Source organism: Fusarium falciforme, chromosome 6 (assembly GCF_026873545.1).
Source record: "Fusarium falciforme chromosome 6, complete sequence".
Lineage (NCBI taxonomy): Eukaryota > Fungi > Ascomycota > Sordariomycetes > Hypocreales > Nectriaceae > Fusarium > Fusarium falciforme.
This window is the reverse complement of record NC_070549.1, coordinates 2824896-2841444: the sequence shown is the minus strand read 5'-3', so window position 1 is coordinate 2841444 and position 16549 is coordinate 2824896. Positions and strand designations below refer to the sequence as shown.

Here is a 16549-nt window from a genome sequence, read left to right as displayed (position 1 = left end):
TCGATAGTTCCAACGCCACCCGCGGCGCACCGCATCGGACTAGCAGCCTAGAAACTGATGGTCCTATTCCCGTCGGGCGAGGCTATGCCGGCGTCTCGTGCTCCCACGAAGCCGGACAAAATGTCACCCCACTGAAGAGATTTCTCGGCACCACGAGACAATCGGTCAAGCGACCGATCGGATGTCCTTCCCAGTCCTTGCTTCTTCTCAGATGAGCGAATTACGATGCCCGTCTTCTCGCTAACGTCACTCAAGGTCTCCCTCTCTGCCCCTTTGGTCTGCCTGTTGGTTGCTGTTGTTAACGTCAGAGCGCATGCTGGGTAGGGCGACTTTTCCATCCATCGGCACATCTTTACTCACCAGCTCCCTCTTCTGCCGCGCTATCGGCTGTCCGGTCCCAGCAGCGTCCCTTCCTTCGCGTCTCGGTCTCGGGGACGATAGCCCCTTTCCTTTCCTTCTGTCGTCTTCCCCCGGCTTCCCGTGTCTCCTCTCCTGAGGCTACTAGAGTCGAGTGACTAGTCACGGGGACACCCAATGGCAACCCGAGGCCTGAGCAGATGGTGGTTCGAGGCCCTTGATGACTGCACTGCTCTCGCGTGTTTCTGCACTCGCCCCGGGAATCGAATGTGGTGAGATATCTTGGTGTCAAAAATAACATAGGGCAACTCGGAAGGGGGGTTTATGTCGAGGCAAGACAAGCTTCTCGGCCTCCCTCCCCACGTGAATGGGAAGGCTTCCAATGGGAGGGGTTGTATGGTTTGAACCCGTGGCCGTGGGAAGCCCAATGCCGGATAATGGGGAAGGCCATGTGTGGGTTCAAGCTGACGCCTTGATTGCATTTTGCAATGACTCGACCTTGGAATTGGTCAGTGTCCCCGCCTTTACCGCCCCAAAGGGGGTTTTAAGGGACTGCTCCTAGGGAGCTGGAGCTGGAACTGGAGCTGGGTAAGTAGGTGGGCTCGGGGGACAGCCTGGGCTGGGACTGGGACTGGGACTGGGACTGGACTGGGACCGGGACGGGGACTGGTACTTGGGCATTCGTTCTCTTTCAGGGCGATCGGCATCTCGAGGCCTTGCCCATCCCGTCTTTATTGGATACCTTGGCCCGACAAGCCCTACTGCTCACATGTCAAGCGCGGGAGGGTGCATGAAGAGGCGTATAGATTTTCCCTGTCAGAGCCGGTCTCCGGGCCCTCATCAGTCTGGCGCGATACGGTATCATATTGCTGGGGGGCATTGTGAGCGGTCAAATCTCGATCTTCCGAGGTCAGGCTGCTCCCTCCCCCGGCCACCGTCTTCCTGTCTCTGATACCCGGTGGAGAGGAAGTACAGTAGCCGTCCGTTATCTCATCAGGGCCCATGCCAAGTTTCCAGCTCAGCCAGCCTGGGTTGCTCTGGGGGCCTTGTTCGAGGACGGGCCACCCATAGGTTTAGAAGGGACTGGGTATATTTGCCTGGGAGACAAACGGCACGGTCATCATGACGCTAGATGGCACCACATGCGTCCCCAACATGATCTTGTGATGTAAACCGGTTCTTCTAGTCCCAGCAGGACGGAAACGACGCTGTACACGGACCCGAGGCGGCCCCATTGATATGTTGCTCGGGACATGAACCCTTCTGCGAGGTACAGATGGGCTCGCCTCTCACCAAGTGGACGGCGCAGCCTTTGGGGTGTAGATGTCCGTGGTATGGTGGTCTGATCCTAGATTCGCAACCGAGGAGCGGGGGGGTGGCTGGCTATAGCCAGGGGGGGCCGCAAGCTTGGCCAGCGCAGCCAACGAAAAAGTATGCCATGATTGGGAAAAGAGGGCCCTGGACGAAGGGGATTCACGTTGGATGCTGGGGCTAGGACGCTTTGAGGCGGGCTGGAGACTGATGGAGCCAAGTGTGGTCGTTGGCCGTTGGGCTGATATGTCGTTTGGGGGGGCGGCATCAGGGGACGAGAAGGGACAACGGTTTTTTTGTGGGCTAGGCTTGTGTGTAGTGCATTTTTCTCGACGTCACCGCTTCGAGGGCATTTTTCTGTTCCTCTTTGGGGCATAATGGCATTCTCTTGACATTGCCGTGCCATAGCTCGCTCGCTCTCGTTCTTGGGCAGGTATGCGGATCGAGGAGGCGCCCGCCCAGCTGCAACACCAAGAGTGAGCTCGAACCGTCAGATCAGTCAATCCGGAGGGGAAAGAGAGAAAAAAAAGGAACTGTTGGTTCCCACCTGGCTTCTCTGTGAAACAGCATAATGTAGGGGCTGCATGATGGGAAATTCGCGGCTTGCTCAGCCGTGACACATCGACTTTTGGAAAAGCTGATATCCATCCCTCCTAGGGTTCGAGAGAGCGCCTTGCCGAGGGAAGATGTAACGGAGACGCTGCGGCGGCATGGCGTAGAGGTCGAGCCTCGAGGCTGACCAATGATGAGAAACAGAACAGACGGGGGGACCCCTTTCCCATTTCTGATGTGAGCCGCTCTTTCCTGCTTCGTAAGGCGCAGTTGCAGATGAACCCTGGATGAGTGTGTTTGGGAAGGTGCCGCTCAGGTAGGGTAGGTATGGCAAGACAGGTAAGGCAGGAAGTGTCCATCCCTAGAGGTATCCGTAGCACTTTGCCGGGTGCTACACGATGGACGCATCGGTGTCGACGGTGGATCGCCGAGGATGCCGGCTGTGTTGCCGTTTGAGGGGAGAAGAAGAGAGGGAGTGAGGTTGGGGAGAGGTTGGCGGGAAAGACGATGATGGATGGATGGATGAGATGAATTTATAGTTGTGGTGGACGACCTCCTTCCCACCTACATCTCACGAGAAGAGGTTATTCCTACTCACAGCTTTACGACTGAATGAATCTACTCAAGTTCTCTCAAACACTCGAGTCTCCTGAATGGGCTGCTCTCCTTGTTTTTTAACCAAGTTGAGGATCAGATCATATATTCGCGAGACCCAATTTCGCAACCCAACCGCCACTAGATGAAGCACCATGATACTCGACCATGCTCCTCAAACACTCCCCCCTTCCGCCGCAAGCCGTGCCGCATTCTTGTAAGCCGAGTAGCCGCCCGTCAAGGAAGGATTCGTTCGTCAATCTGAGATGGAATGTTTATGCAATCCAGTCCGACTGAACGAGGGCATCATGCCCTTGTCCCTGCCTGTTTCTGTGCTTCTCTCCCAAGCCTCTACGCGAAGCGGGCCCTCTCAACTCGTTCGGACCGCTTGACACAAGACATCGGAGCCGGATATAATGAGCTGTCATAATAGGGAAATTCGCCCACAGCTAGAAATTTTTTCTTTTTTTTCCCCTTCCTGCGGCCCCTCTTAGAAATTCGCGAAAAAAGCAAGTTCCCTGACTTACACCCTGGCTGATCTGATCTTTGTCCAAACCTTAATCAACTCAGTAGCGCGCGTTTAAGATGAAACTCTTTCCAACAACCACTATCTCTCTCTTTCACAAACGCCCCTCCCAGATCTCGTTACTTTAGTTGCTCAGATCTCATCAGCCACTGGCTGAAATAAACTTGGCTTCCCATGAGGCGTCATCAACTCACTCCTCCAGATGCCACTAAAGAATCCTCCCTGTGCCATGTCGCATCGCCTTGCAGTAGCCTGTCTTCTCAAAAACCTGCCATCGCCGATCGAAGGGGCCCCTGATCGTCGCTGCCAAGACGAAAACGGCCACCAAAACATACAACTTCTCCACCAACCGCTGCCACGAAACAAATGACCTCTCACTGCCAAATGGCGATAGTTGCCCTCAAGGGAAATGGTGTCTACTGACAACTAGGTAATGGCTAGGAAAACCAATTGGACATTCAATGGACCTTGTCGACGCACGCTGAAGCACAATTGTCTAAATGGTGGCTTGTGCTATCAAAATTACATTCATATGAGGCAGCTGAACAAGATGCCCAAGCTTTGGGGCCGCTCTTTGCGGCTGATAAGTAGTAGTTGACGATCAGAATGTCACAAGTCAAGGAACCCTCGTCAATGGCTGTCTTCAAGACAGGGCTGCCTGCCGTCAGCTGAGAACTAGCCCTGTAAAGATCTAGACAATCCGGGGCCGGGACAGGTGCAATAACCGCGAAATGTTAATAGCTATCACTACTACATGAGCCCATGTGTGATATCATCTTTCTAGCCTGAACGCCGCCAATACATCTGTATCTCCAAGACCAAGAGCTTTTCCCAGCCTCGTTCCATTAAAATTCTCCCACGGATTGCCGCATAGCTTACATCCCCTCCAATTGACACCCCGAGACTATACTTAGGTGGTCTTCTTCTTCTTCTTGGGCCTCTCCTCCTCGTTGTCCTCGTCATCGTCATCGTCATCATCATCAACACCGCTCTCATCACTTCCTGAGCCGGAACTCTCGTGGGCGCTGTCGAACTCCTCTGCGACGTCACTTTCGCTGTCAGCCTGGAAGTCTTCATCCACGCTCTCCTCGTCTTCATCCGCTGAGCCTCGGTCGGCCTTAGCGACCACCTCATCCTCGGAATCATCCATCTCTTGGTCAAGTGCTGCAGCGAGAAGGTTGGCGTCCTCGTCAATCTCGTTCTTCACGCGGAGACCCTTGAGCTTGAAAAAGGTCTCAAGAGCCTTCAGGTCCTCACGACTAATGTTGCTGAACTGCGATGAGCCGGCGCCGTTCTTTAGGAGAACAGTGATATCGAACGTCGACAAGGCTGACACAGCTCCGCTGACACGAGAGAAGGTAACCGACTGAGTCTGTTCGTAGGCGATGTAAGTTGCCGGCTTGGGAACAAACATGAAGGCCTTTTCCAGACAGTAGAGGGAACCCTCGCTGGCCTTGATGGAACACTTGATACCGTACTGGTTGCGGTGTCTGAACAGAAGTTAGCAGCCGTGTCAACTAGGAAAGAGTAGGGAACTTGCGTGATAAAGTCCTTGGCGGGGGACGAAATCTTCTTGTTACCGAGACCACGGAAAATCTTGGCCACAACCTGGTGGAGAGGCTCCTCATAGTGAGGCTCAAGCTTGTCTTGGTACTTCTTCTTGAGCTCTTCCTCGTTGAGGTTGAGGTCAATGGTAACCTCCTCGTCCTTCTTAAACTGCATGACAACGAAGGGGTAGCGAGTTTGACCCTGGCGCAGAGGTGGATCGAGACCAATGACAAGCATGTAGTGGACCTCGTCGGGCTTGGGAAGCACCATGAACTTCTTGATGGCCTCGTATTGGATCTTGTAGTCGTACGTCTTTCCACGGAGGCGGAACGATGCCTCATACATATCGATGTCAAAACGACCTCTGCAAAGGACACGTTAGCGAAAGCACGGAGAGGTGTCGCAGTCTTGAGTCATACCTGGGAGTGAGATGCAGAACATCCAAGAATGTGGCGATGGTGTCGCCAGCTGTTTCGCCAATCTCGGCCTTGTCGATCAGAGTTTCGTAGAAGAGGGTAGCTGCGTTCTTCTCCTCCTCAGCGTTGCCGGCATCACTGCCAGCATCCTCGCCCTCAGCCTCCTTACGAGTGGTGACACCGGGGATGTAGAAGCGCATCTCGACCAGCTGATCGCGACCAGCGGCAGCCTTGGAGCCCTTTGACCGAGCTCCGCCGAGCGATGGGTTGGCGCCCGAATCGGCAGCTGTGGCAGGAAGGGACATTTCTACGGCCACTTCATTTCGACCAGCAAGGTTGGTGTTTGCGATCTCCGAGTAGGCGAGCTCGAAAGCAGGTCGATTTTGCACGCTGAAGGTGAGTTCAGACTTGGAGAACTCTGCCTTGCCCCAGTTCCAGCCGCGAAGAGCGTGCTCCTTGTTCTCGAGAACAGTGCTGTACCAGTTCTTGAAGACCTTGGCGAGTCGGTCGTAGTCCTCCTGCTGGAAGCCATCGAGCTGGATGATGCCGGAATTGGCGCGTTGCAAGATCTTGATCTCGTAGCCCTTGGCGGCGCGACTCCATTGCGCTGAGGCGATGTTGCTGTGATCGAGGGTAAAGGTGTCGCCGCCGCTCGCAGGCTTCCAACCGAAGCCAGTTTCGGCGAATCTGCACTTGCCGCTCTCCTTGGAGAGGTCCAAGTAAATGTTGTCGAAACTCTCGCTGCAAATTGATGATTAGGTTAGCTGTTGCCATGGAGATGCTTTCTGAGGCGATCCAGAGTTCGACGAAGCCTCGAGACCATCAAAGACGCCTCGAGGGTGAAAGAAATTGATCCAAAACGTACATGGCAGTCATCGCGACGACTTTGCGCAAACTTTTGTTGTGGAGAGATGAGATTGGGAAAGGACAGCGTCGTCTCTTTCTCTCCTTTCGAGGCGACAATGGGTTGCGATGCAGAGCACGGTCTTTGGAAATTTGAGAATAGGTTCTCAGCTAAGCTTCGCGGTCGCGTCCCCCAAGTGCCTGAAAACACGCGCTCCCCCGTGAACCACTATAAAGGCCCCACTTCAACAAAGGCTCCAGGGTGCTCGAGGCGTCAGCTCGCCCTGGGGAAAGCCTCCATGCAGCAATGGTTGGGCGGCGTAGGCCTCCCCAACGTTTGTCCGGCCCGTGCAGTCACATGGTCATGCTGCTGGAGGTATCATGAGGGGGCCAAGACTGCTGACTTAGCATTGGATGATAGTGGTTCGTAAAAGGTGGGTACACTTAGCTATAAAAGTATCGAAAAGATACCTAAGATGGATAAAACCTTATCTTCAATGGGTGGCTTGCTCTCCTACAAAGCGTCGCGGTACTTCTGCAACCTTCCCGGCAATGCTCCACCAGCGATAGCGCCCGCGTGCTTGAAATGACGACGTCGTTGGCTATCGCCATCCGTCACTCGTCGCCTTCCTCCGACTCTTCCCTCTTCTTCTTCCTCATCATCTCCGTCCACGCCTTCTCCCCCTTTTGAACCAACACTTATGCCTATTGCTCATCCATCACTTGGATGGTTCATGCCGTCATGACAACAAACCATCGCCGCCGGTCATCCGGCTTTCGATGCGCCTCGACTGCTCGAGTATCTGCTGCGCTACTGTTATCATTCCTCGCCTTCACACCATCGTCCGCCTCCGACGTTGTCGACCGCGGTAGCCGCTTCCAGGACGATATCCTGTTGCCTCCTGGGCCAGCACTACCATCAACTCCCGAAGTGCCTGCTCCTGCCGAACACACTTTCACACTTCGACATATATACCACCACGGCACCTATCTCCATCCCAACCTTCATCGAAAGCGCGATGTCAACCACGCAGAGTCAAGGGTGTACTTGGCCGCTGAAGATGGTTTTGAGGAATACGAGATTACCCGGCTCACGGCCAAGAGCCGCGCCGAACCGATCCAACGTCTGGTAGATCGAAGACCATCTGTTGTTGACCCCATGGTCGCCGAGTCTCGGCAACGAGGTTACGTATCCGTCCTTGACGCATCGGCGTGGACCACAGATCAAGTTCCATCCCCCGACATCAAAGATAAGAATACTGTCCTCACATTAGCGCGCATGACTGCCAACGCTTATGTTGAGCGCGACACTGATGCTGACTGGGAGGATGTCGGGCCTCGGTGGAATCGAAGTGCCGATTTCGGATGGGAGGGTGACGGTCTTCGTGGGCATGTTTTCGCCGACGACACAAACTCAACCATTGTCATCGGCTTGAAGGGAACGACGACTGCCGTTTTTGATGGCGAAGGAACCACGACTAATGACAAAGTCAATGACAACCTCTTCTTCAGTTGCTGTTGTGCTCAGCAGGGCCAGTGGACCTGGCATCAGGTCTGCGATTGCGCTACTAGCACATACACCTGCAACAACACTTGTGTTGTTCAGGCACTGCGGGAGGAGAACCGATACTACGCTGCTGCTCGCGAGCTATACTCGAACGTGACAGAGCTCTATCCTGATGCCAATGTCTGGCTCACAGGCCACTCCCTCGGTGGTGCCGTCACGTCCATGTTGGGCATGACATACGGCTTGCCCGTTGTCACCTTCGAGGCTGTTCCAGAGGCTCTTCCGGCTTCGAGGCTCGGCCTGCCTCTTCCTCCTGGTGCTGACCCAAGCTTCCCCCAGTTGCGCGAGAACACGGGCACGTTTCATTTTGGCCACACCGCAGACCCAGTCTACATCGGGACCTGCAACGGTGCCGCGGCATCCTGCTCATTTGCCGGATACGCTATGGAAAGCGCATGCCATACTGGCTACGAGTGTGTGTATGATGTTGTGGCTGACAAGGGCTGGAGAGTCGGAATCGGCACACACCGGATCCGCTCCGTCATTGACGACATCATCACCAAGTATGACGATGTTCCGGAGTGTAAACGCACGCCAGAATGCCGAGACTGCGCACAATGGAAGATGTACGAGAGCAATGGAACCGAGACTACGACAACATCATCTTCGTCGACAACCACACGGACTCGGACTCGGACATCAACTTGTGAGACGCCTGGGTGGTGGGGTTGCCTGGACAAGACCACCCCAGGGGCGACTACAACATCGACAACGTCGTCGTCAACTACAACCTGCCATACACCTGGCTGGTTCGGATGCAAGGATAAGACGACGACTGAAACCACTACGGCGGAATCGACCCCGACTACGACTTGTGAAACTCCAGGCAGGTTTTGGGGTTGCCGTGATGAAGTGGTCGTGACTACGAGCGCTCAGCCTGGTAGTGTGACGCAAGTTCCTATCACTGCTGCGCCTACAGCTACGTCAACGGATCCCTCGAGTGCTTCGCCACCAGAGAAATCAAAGTGCCTCCACCGCAACTGGCTTGGATTCTGCAAAGAGTGGGAAGGAGAGGAAACGGAGTTTGACCCCGACGAGATTTAGTATGGGGTGATGAATGAGATCCCCTGTCGAGATGGTCATCTGCTACTCATACGACATCATGGTACCTGATCATACACGCAATCCCGGAAAGCTCGGGTTCCGGATACAAGTTCGAGTTCATTTGGTCTTATTTTTAGCATTTGGCTTAGGGCGGAGGCTTCTAGGGGGCTTAGTGATACAGACGGCATTCTCTCGCTCGCAACAGTGAGAATGATTTTTTTTTTTCATGTTCGAATCGATAAGGGCGTTTGGCTGGGTTGGGATGGTTGCACGCAAGCAATTTGATGGTTTTGGGTTAGCACAGATAGATCAACTCTACTTGACCTGAGAGTCAGTGGCGGATAACAGCGACCGTTAGACATTAGCATTAGAATATTTGAATCTCTTGTATTTAACAATGAATAATGCTGATTATGCTGTGAATCATGATCGTAGTTGTCGTCTTAAGGCTGTCATGCCCACCTCCACCGGCACATGGGTAAAGTTGGTTGATGTCAGCGGGCAGCCAAAAATAATTCTCCAGTGCTCCCCACCAAAACGCGTCTTCCTTGCATCCAACAAACTCCTGGCGTAAAGCCGCGACACCACGACATCCCATCGAAACAACCCAAAGGCGGCCGAAACAGCGTCATATGATGTCGCCAGCCTCGATTCATCTCATTGACCGATGATATAGCGCGATGGAGACGGAATCCAAGCCCTCGGAGATGGGGACTCCCCGTTCATCCTCCCTGTCGAGCCTCAGCGATAGTGACAGCGACAGCGAGACAGCGAAGAATCTCCAACGCCGCAGTAACGACTCCGATAGCCAGACCAACAATGAAGACAAGATAGAATGGCTGGCCACGACACGGAAGCGCCGTTCGACCGCCGGTAATCGGATGAAGTCGATGCTCGCCAACGAAGAGCCCGATTCAGACCTTGAACTATTGTTCGCAGAGGATGAGAACGACCAGGGCTTCTCTGACGTCGATGAGAATGCATCGGACGTGCACATGGACTCTTCTTCCGATGACGAGGACAATGACAACAACGATGATGATCTGGAGGGCGAGAAGGAGCTCGAGAGACAGGCCAAGGAGCGGCGCGCCGCCCAACGGAAGCGAAAGGCCCAAGAGGCCATCCCTGCAAAGTTTCGCAAGAAGGTTCGCATCGATCCCACGACCAAGACGCCTGCTGCACCCACGAGGCCCCCGCCGCGACCTAAGAAGAAATCCGAGCGAACCTCGTGGCTGCCCTCACCGGCCGACCTACCGACCCGAGCGTCGTCCCGCCAAACGACCCGACTATCCAAGGAGCAGCTTCACCAGCAGATGGTGGAGCGTGAGGCACGTCGACTGAAGCAGGTCGCGCAGATGCAGAAGAAGGCGGCTCGTCTCGAGGCTATGAAGAAGCCACCCATGACACAGGAGGAGAGGTTGCGCGAGGCGGCCATCGTGGAGAAGCGCAACAGTAAGAGTCTCAACCGGTGGGAGATGGCAGAGAAGCAACGCGAAGAGGAGAGACGGGCAAAGTTAGCGGCTTTGCATCAGAGGACACTCAAGGGACCATTCATCACATTCTGGAGCGGCATCGGCGAGTGGATGGGCAGGCACATGGTGATCGAGGAGCCGGCCAAGGAGAAGAGGAAGAGGGGTGAGAAGGCTAAGGGCAAAGATAAGGACAGGAGCAAGGGCCAAGACAAGACACCTGCTGGTGAGGAGAAGAAGGACGGCAATCAGGATGGAACACCGGCTGCTGGCGATGCTTCATCCAAGGCCAAAGATGAGGAGTCACAGCTAGCACAACAACCACCATCAACGACTCCATCAGAACCGGCTGCGGCATCAGGGGCCAAGGAAGCTGAGCCAACACCCAAAGTCGGCGATGCCGTTACAAAGCCAGCAGATTCACCTTCAACGGTGCCGAAAACGACGCCTCCCACTCTCAAGGCTGAAGAACCTGTTCGGTCGATGGCGATGCCGCCACCACCTCCCCCTAGTGGTCTAGCCATACTTGCTCCTCAACCTCCATCATCAACACCAACACCGCCGCCACCCTCTCCCCTCGCTCCCCCAACAAGTGGCCTCGCCGCTCCATCTCCTCTTCCCGCTACCGCACCACCAGACACAACTCAGCAGTCCATCATGACTCCACCGTCAGGCCTCGCCCGTCCACCAGAACCGAAACCTTCTGGCGTTCTGGCAGCCCCTATCCTGGCTCCCCCTCTCGGCATAAGTGTCAACGGGGCGGTGCCTCCTATGATGGGCTTTAGCAACCCCAAATCCAATGTTCTTGCACCGCCGAATACATCCCAAGGTGTTGTCCCTCCCACCTTGTCGGCCATCGCCCCTCCTCCTCCCTCCCTGTCCCCTCCAGTTACTGCTTCTCCTGCCCCAAAGCCTTCACCAGCGCCGGCGACTTCATCATCAACAACCGATGCAGCTCCAAAAGACGCCCTTTCACAGCCTGCATCCAAGCCTTCCGATGTCCCCGCCAAAGACCCCAATGTCGACCCTCCAGCTGCACTTAATCCCCCTGAAGCTGAACCTCAACCACCTCAACCATCAACCGGAGCTCGCAACGCCATGGTTTTTCAAAACTTTGACAATAACGCGCTTAAGGACCGTACCATCCAAACTCAGATCATCTTTGGCCGAAAGATGAACAAGCTACCCAGTAAGACCCCTTGAACCCCTATTCATAGCTCTGTTGCTAACGCTCCACCCTCAAAGAACCTTCACCCGCTCCACTCTGCGTCATCACAAACCACCCTGCCCGTTACCGTGATCCTCGCACTGGCCTCCCTTATTACAACGCGTACGCGTACCGCGAGATCCAGCGTCTCATCCGGAACGAGTACCGCTGGAGCTGTGCCCTCAACGCTTGGGTCGGCAGCGGGACATACGCGGCCAGGGGAGTCCCTGAGCGCTTCCTGAATCCTCACAAGAAGGGTCCTGAGAAGAAGGAGCCGGCAGTTGGTGATGAGACCAAGGGAGAGGCTGCGAAGACTACGGATGTGGCACCCGCACCTAAGGGCCCTGATGGGACGACTGGCGCTCAAGTTCCAGAGAACAAGACCAATCCCGTCAAGGAAGAGTCAAAGCCATCTCCTATTTCCCAACCCGACACGGCCAAGGCCACTGCTCAGGTCAACACGGCTGCACCTGGCAACTTGGCACAACCCCCAACAGCTGGACCTTCAACCTCAATCTCAGCCCCGGCTCCAGCCCCGGCTTCAGCTCCAGTTCTTACTCCTCCAACCTTTGCTCCCCAACCTCAGCTACAGGCTCCGACCAACCCCCCACCGACAACCGTGGGAACTGCGCCGACACCAGCTCAAGAGGCAAAATGAAATGATTTTCTTGGATTATCGATACGGGCGTTGTGGTCTCGGGCTATTTGGCACATTTTGGTTGCTGCCTTGAGGCGAGGAAGAGTAGTGGTAATGCGATATGACAGAACCAATGTATTTTTTCGTATATCAAAAAAATGTATAGATAGAGATGCCTGCGATGACAGATGGAATCAATGTGGAGACATGCAACACTTCTATCCCTCTAGAATACTGTCTTTGTTAGATCAAGCAGTACACCATCTTTTGAGTGAGATAAATCGAGACAAACAAATTCGAGTCGAAGATCAACTTCATTTCATCTATACAAGTCCTAATAGACCCTTCATGACGAACATAGCGTCATCGACAGATGTAAAGAACATGGTTGTTCAACCCAAACATTGCATCCTTGTCCTACCAAGATTGCGTTGCAGACATGACCATAACGTCCTCTTCCACATGCTCTCCGAATCCCATTTTGATCCATGTCTATTTTGCCTCGTACACCATCCCTATGCCCCCATATGCCCACCTTCCTTCCTTCCGTATTACCACTAAGGGTATAAATGTTTGTTGTATAGTATGCCACTTTCAATTCGCTTCCATTGCCCACTCTTGCGCCATCCCCGTATCTTTTTGTCCATTCCTGGAAAACGCCAAAATGCAAAGCTTGTCACCAGCAAAAGCTGGGACAGTTGAGTAATACAAAAACAGATGCTGAAACTGCAGACCAAACGCCTTCTATATCATGATGCTGTTGTGTGATGACAAATCCCATGGATGTGTCCCAGTGAGATTAAAAGAAAAAGTTGAGAGTTGTGTTGCGATTTAGTTGCGCTTGGTGCCGATAACGTCAACCATCCAGCCCAGCTCAGCAGCGAAGTCATCCAATCCAGTGTCAATAGGAGCACCCAGGAAGTTGCCACCGCTGACAGTGAAACCAGAATCGCTGCGGGAGAGGAGAGAAGGGGAGTTGACCTTGCCGTAGGTCGGCTTGGGCTCCGCAATCTTGGCTCCCTGCTCATGAGGCTCAGGAAGACTGTAGCACTCGAAAGAGTCGGTCGTCGATGGCATGTCAGCGGTGGGCTGAAAGGAGAGGATATCACTGTTGTTGCTTGACACAACATCGTCTTCGTCGTCGGTCAGGTCGAAGAAGTTGGTGTACTCATCCTCGGGGAAGTTGGGCGAGACGGGAGAGAGGAAGAAACTCGTAGCAGGGTTGAAAGGAGCACGAGGCACTGAGAGTGTCTCAAGCCGGGGCCGAGAGGGCAGCACAGCGGACGCGGGTACCTCGTCTGTCTCGTGAACGTTTTGCTTGGGTGGCTCAGTAGGAATGAGGGTGATGGAGCTCTGGTTGGCCGCCTCGGCATTAAATGACTCGGTGGAAGCGGAACGCTTGAAGGGAGGAGGGGAGAGGCGGGTGACATAAGACTGAGTCTCGGATGCTGCCGAAGTTGCAAAGTTGTCGTCGTCGTCATTGTCATTGTCGTCGGCGATGTCCTCGGGGATGACCAACGAAGGCCTCTCGCTGAGGTTTGAGTCGGGTCGGGGAGGAAGATCGTCGGACAGGAAGCGGCGAAGAGACTCGGGGGAGATCTCCCGGGTACGAGTACCCTCCGATGGGGTTGTACACCGATCGTCAAAGTCCTCCTCAGTGAGGCCAGCCATGTCGTTGCGGACAGGAGATCGACCTCGTTCACCATCACGGCTATTCAACTTGCGACCAAACAAACGCTTCCATGCTGCCGGGGCGGGGGACAATGACCGAGACGAAGCCTTGTGGTGTAGTGAGGGAGAGGAGCCAACACGGTAGGGGAGATGGTTGGCGGCTGTTGTAGGAGCGGGTCGAGGGGTGGTGTATTTTGATTCGGGGTTCATTGTCTTGAAGTCGGCAGCACGCATAGATGTGAGAGATGCACTTCGCTGTCGGAGAGCCTGCTCGACAGGGACAATCAAGGTGTTGACGGCTTGGCCTGGTAGATAAGGGCAGGCAGTTGTCGAAGGGAGACTTGGGTCGTGTGTCTCGACAGAACCATCCACCTCATACTGAGAGTCCATTGTTAGAATTATTATAGTGTTGTGAAGGAGTGACTGAATTAGGTAGACAAGAGAAGGAGTGAAGAGGTTGAGTAAATGTTCTTGGGGGGTTGGGCAAGCGCGTGTAGATGTATATGAATGGCAGTGGTGGGTGGTTGTTGTTAGTTAATATGCAAGGGATGGACTGAGTGTTTATGTTTGTTATGGGGTATGGATGGTAAGACGAAACAGAATGGCAGACACATGCCAAAGTGGGATGACATACGTAGTAATAATAGGTATGACCCATCTTGAGACCACCGTGCCTCTTGTTCAGACACGAGCCTGAGGGAGAGCCTGTGCCTGTGCCTGTGCCTGCGCTTGTGCCAACACACGTCGCAGAAGCCGAGACGGAAGCGTCGTCGCAGACGATGTCGCGAAAAGAATAGCAGCCTCTCCACTGGCCACGGCCACGCCGGACGTCGCGTTGCATGGGGTAAGATTGGCTGAAATTGTCCCACGACCCAATAAGCTGCACGGACTGGGTCGAAGGGTGTGTTTGACTGGGGATGCATGTCAGCGCCCGCCGCTCAGAGCCACGCACGATGCATCGGGCCACGGCATGGAAGGGGAATAGAAGAAAAGAAAAACCATGGGAAATTGCATAAAACAGCCAGCCACACATGCGGGCGCCCCAGCCCAAGGGAAGGGAGAAACGGCACTGGCATGACAGCTGAGAATCGCGGGGAGAGAGACCAGGGAGACCAGGTACACCCAGTATCCATCAATTCCTTGGTCAACTGTCGGCTGCAACCAGCAAATAGTCCCAAAGAGATGGAGTCCATGGATACCCGCCTCTGCAGTGAAGCCTAAGCACAGCCAGCCATCTGCCAATGCAATGCACGGCACGCAACTACACGCACGCAGAGGCTGGCCGTGATGGGACCGGCGCTGACTTCAGCTCGCCTCCCTTCTCTCGCTCGCGTGGCCCAGAACTCAGAAGAAAGCATCCAATTCAGAAAACAAGATTTCCAGTTCGTGTCTCAGACAACAGCAACAGGGGGTTTGGCCGGGGGTAAGAGCCAGATTCAGACCAGATTCATGCGAGGGTATAAATAAAACAGATAGAGCGAGCATACCACGGCAATTAAGACACTTTTGGTGTGATAAGTGCCAATCCCGGTCTTAGAAGGGAATGACAACGTTCGACAATTGAAACACAAAGGGAATGTAAGGAAATTGCCTCCAGAGGGCAATAAGAATGAATGAATGAGTATCGTTTAACCCGGCGCAACGGTCCGGGAACGGCGAATCGAGACAGTGGGTTCAAGATCGATCGGCCAGCGAGAGGCGGAGGAAGAAGCAAACAATGACAGGCAGGCAGGCAAACAATGACCAAGGAAAAATGAAGGGCGAAAAGAAAGAAAAGGTCCCGACTCACAACATGAAAGTGAAGAGTGTCGTTGACGGGTCCATGGCGGGCGACAGATGGAAGGGTCCCCCCGATGTAAATATGTAGGAAGATGCACCTCGTCGTAGGGATGATGGACGAACTCGGATCCAATTTGGCCCTGCAGCAACGGCCCACGACGGCGCCTAAACAAACCTCTGTTGGGAAGCTCAGAGAACTGGGGATGAATCAATAATAGCAGCCGGATGAAACACCAGAAGGCGCCCGTCGCATGTTCAGACAGACGCGAAGTGGTTCTCGAGACTTGAGACTGGCCGCTGAAGTCTGGAGTTGAGACTCCCAGATTACTGCGAATTTGGGGACGAGCCAGAGCCGACCAATGGGAAAGCGAGGACGGCTGAGATGGATGGATGGTAAGCGCCGTGACGGGGTGTCAGGTCGAGCTTTGACGAATGTCGAGGTGTACCAGACAACGGGGTGGATAATGGATTGCGGCACGGTACGGGCGCTTAAGCGCAGTGCAGTGGAGGGCAAACAAAGAAGCGCAGACCCTGAACGACAGACAAAGAACGAGGCGAGGCGTGGATATCGGGGCCTGGAAGGCGAAGCAATGTGCCGTACAGTAGCGACAAGAGTAAGAACGAAATAAGACGCGCCGGGCGGGGGGTCGCGGGCGGCTAGTGACGCTGCTCCTCCGAAGTTCGTGTCGCCAGCGACGCTCGGGAGTCGAGTTGTGGTCCAGGAGTGGCCGAAGCTGCAAAGACCCGGGGGACTCGATCGGAAGAAGGCCCAGCGCAAGTTGTCGTCGCCGCGAAATCGAGCTGGCTCTTCTGCTGTCCAGGTCTTGCGTTGCTTTTGGCGGTTTCAGATGAGGAATGGGGGAGAAGGTTAGAGAAGAGGGAGAGATGCAAAATGCAAAATGAGATTGGATGTGGGAGGAGATTAGTTGCTATTGCGATGGGATGGCGGAAGGGGCGGGAGGACCAAGCTGTGTCTGGAGAGCCTGGGGATGGGGAAAAGGAAGGACTTCTTTTCCTTCCTTCCTTCC

General features: G+C 54.4%; 4 protein-coding genes and 1 pseudogene across 5 annotated transcripts, besides 1 other annotated feature; 2 read left to right on the top strand and 3 right to left on the bottom strand.

Moving 5' to 3' along the window:
- Positions 1-47: 47 nt before the first annotated feature.
- NCS54_00844900 (Hypothetical protein) lies at positions 48-658 on the bottom strand (the record flags this gene model as incomplete). The annotated part of the gene is made up of 2 exons (XM_053153834.1): positions 48-292; positions 361-658. 2 exons carry the CDS (start codon positions 656-658, stop codon positions 48-50), a joined length of 543 nt encoding a protein of 180 aa, XP_053009809.1.
- Positions 659-4250: 3592 nt separating this feature from the next.
- On the bottom strand, positions 4251-6180 carry NCS54_00844800 (FACT complex subunit POB3; the record flags this gene model as incomplete). Its single annotated transcript, XM_053153833.1, has 4 exons — positions 4251-4830; positions 4881-5252; positions 5308-6045; positions 6170-6180. 4 exons carry the CDS (start codon positions 6178-6180, stop codon positions 4251-4253), a joined length of 1701 nt encoding a protein of 566 aa, XP_053009808.1.
- A 694-nt stretch (positions 6181-6874) lies between these two features.
- Positions 6875-8758, top strand: NCS54_00844700 (Hypothetical protein; the record flags this gene model as incomplete). Its single annotated transcript, XM_053153832.1, has 1 exon — positions 6875-8758. The coding sequence occupies one exon, from the start codon at positions 6875-6877 to the stop codon at positions 8756-8758; it is 1884 nt and encodes a 627-aa protein (XP_053009807.1).
- A 680-nt stretch (positions 8759-9438) lies between these two features.
- Positions 9439-12092, top strand: NCS54_00844600 (YL1-C domain-containing protein; the record flags this gene model as incomplete). Its single annotated transcript, XM_053153831.1, has 2 exons — positions 9439-11416; positions 11473-12092. 2 exons carry the CDS (start codon positions 9439-9441, stop codon positions 12090-12092), a joined length of 2598 nt encoding a protein of 865 aa, XP_053009806.1.
- An 810-nt stretch (positions 12093-12902) lies between these two features.
- On the bottom strand, positions 12903-14664 carry NCS54_00844500 (annotated as a pseudogene). The gene is made up of 2 exons: positions 14377-14664; positions 12903-14120 (listed from the first exon to the last, which is right to left on the bottom strand).
- Positions 12903-14664: a sequence feature.
- Positions 14665-16549: the final 1885 nt, after the last annotated feature.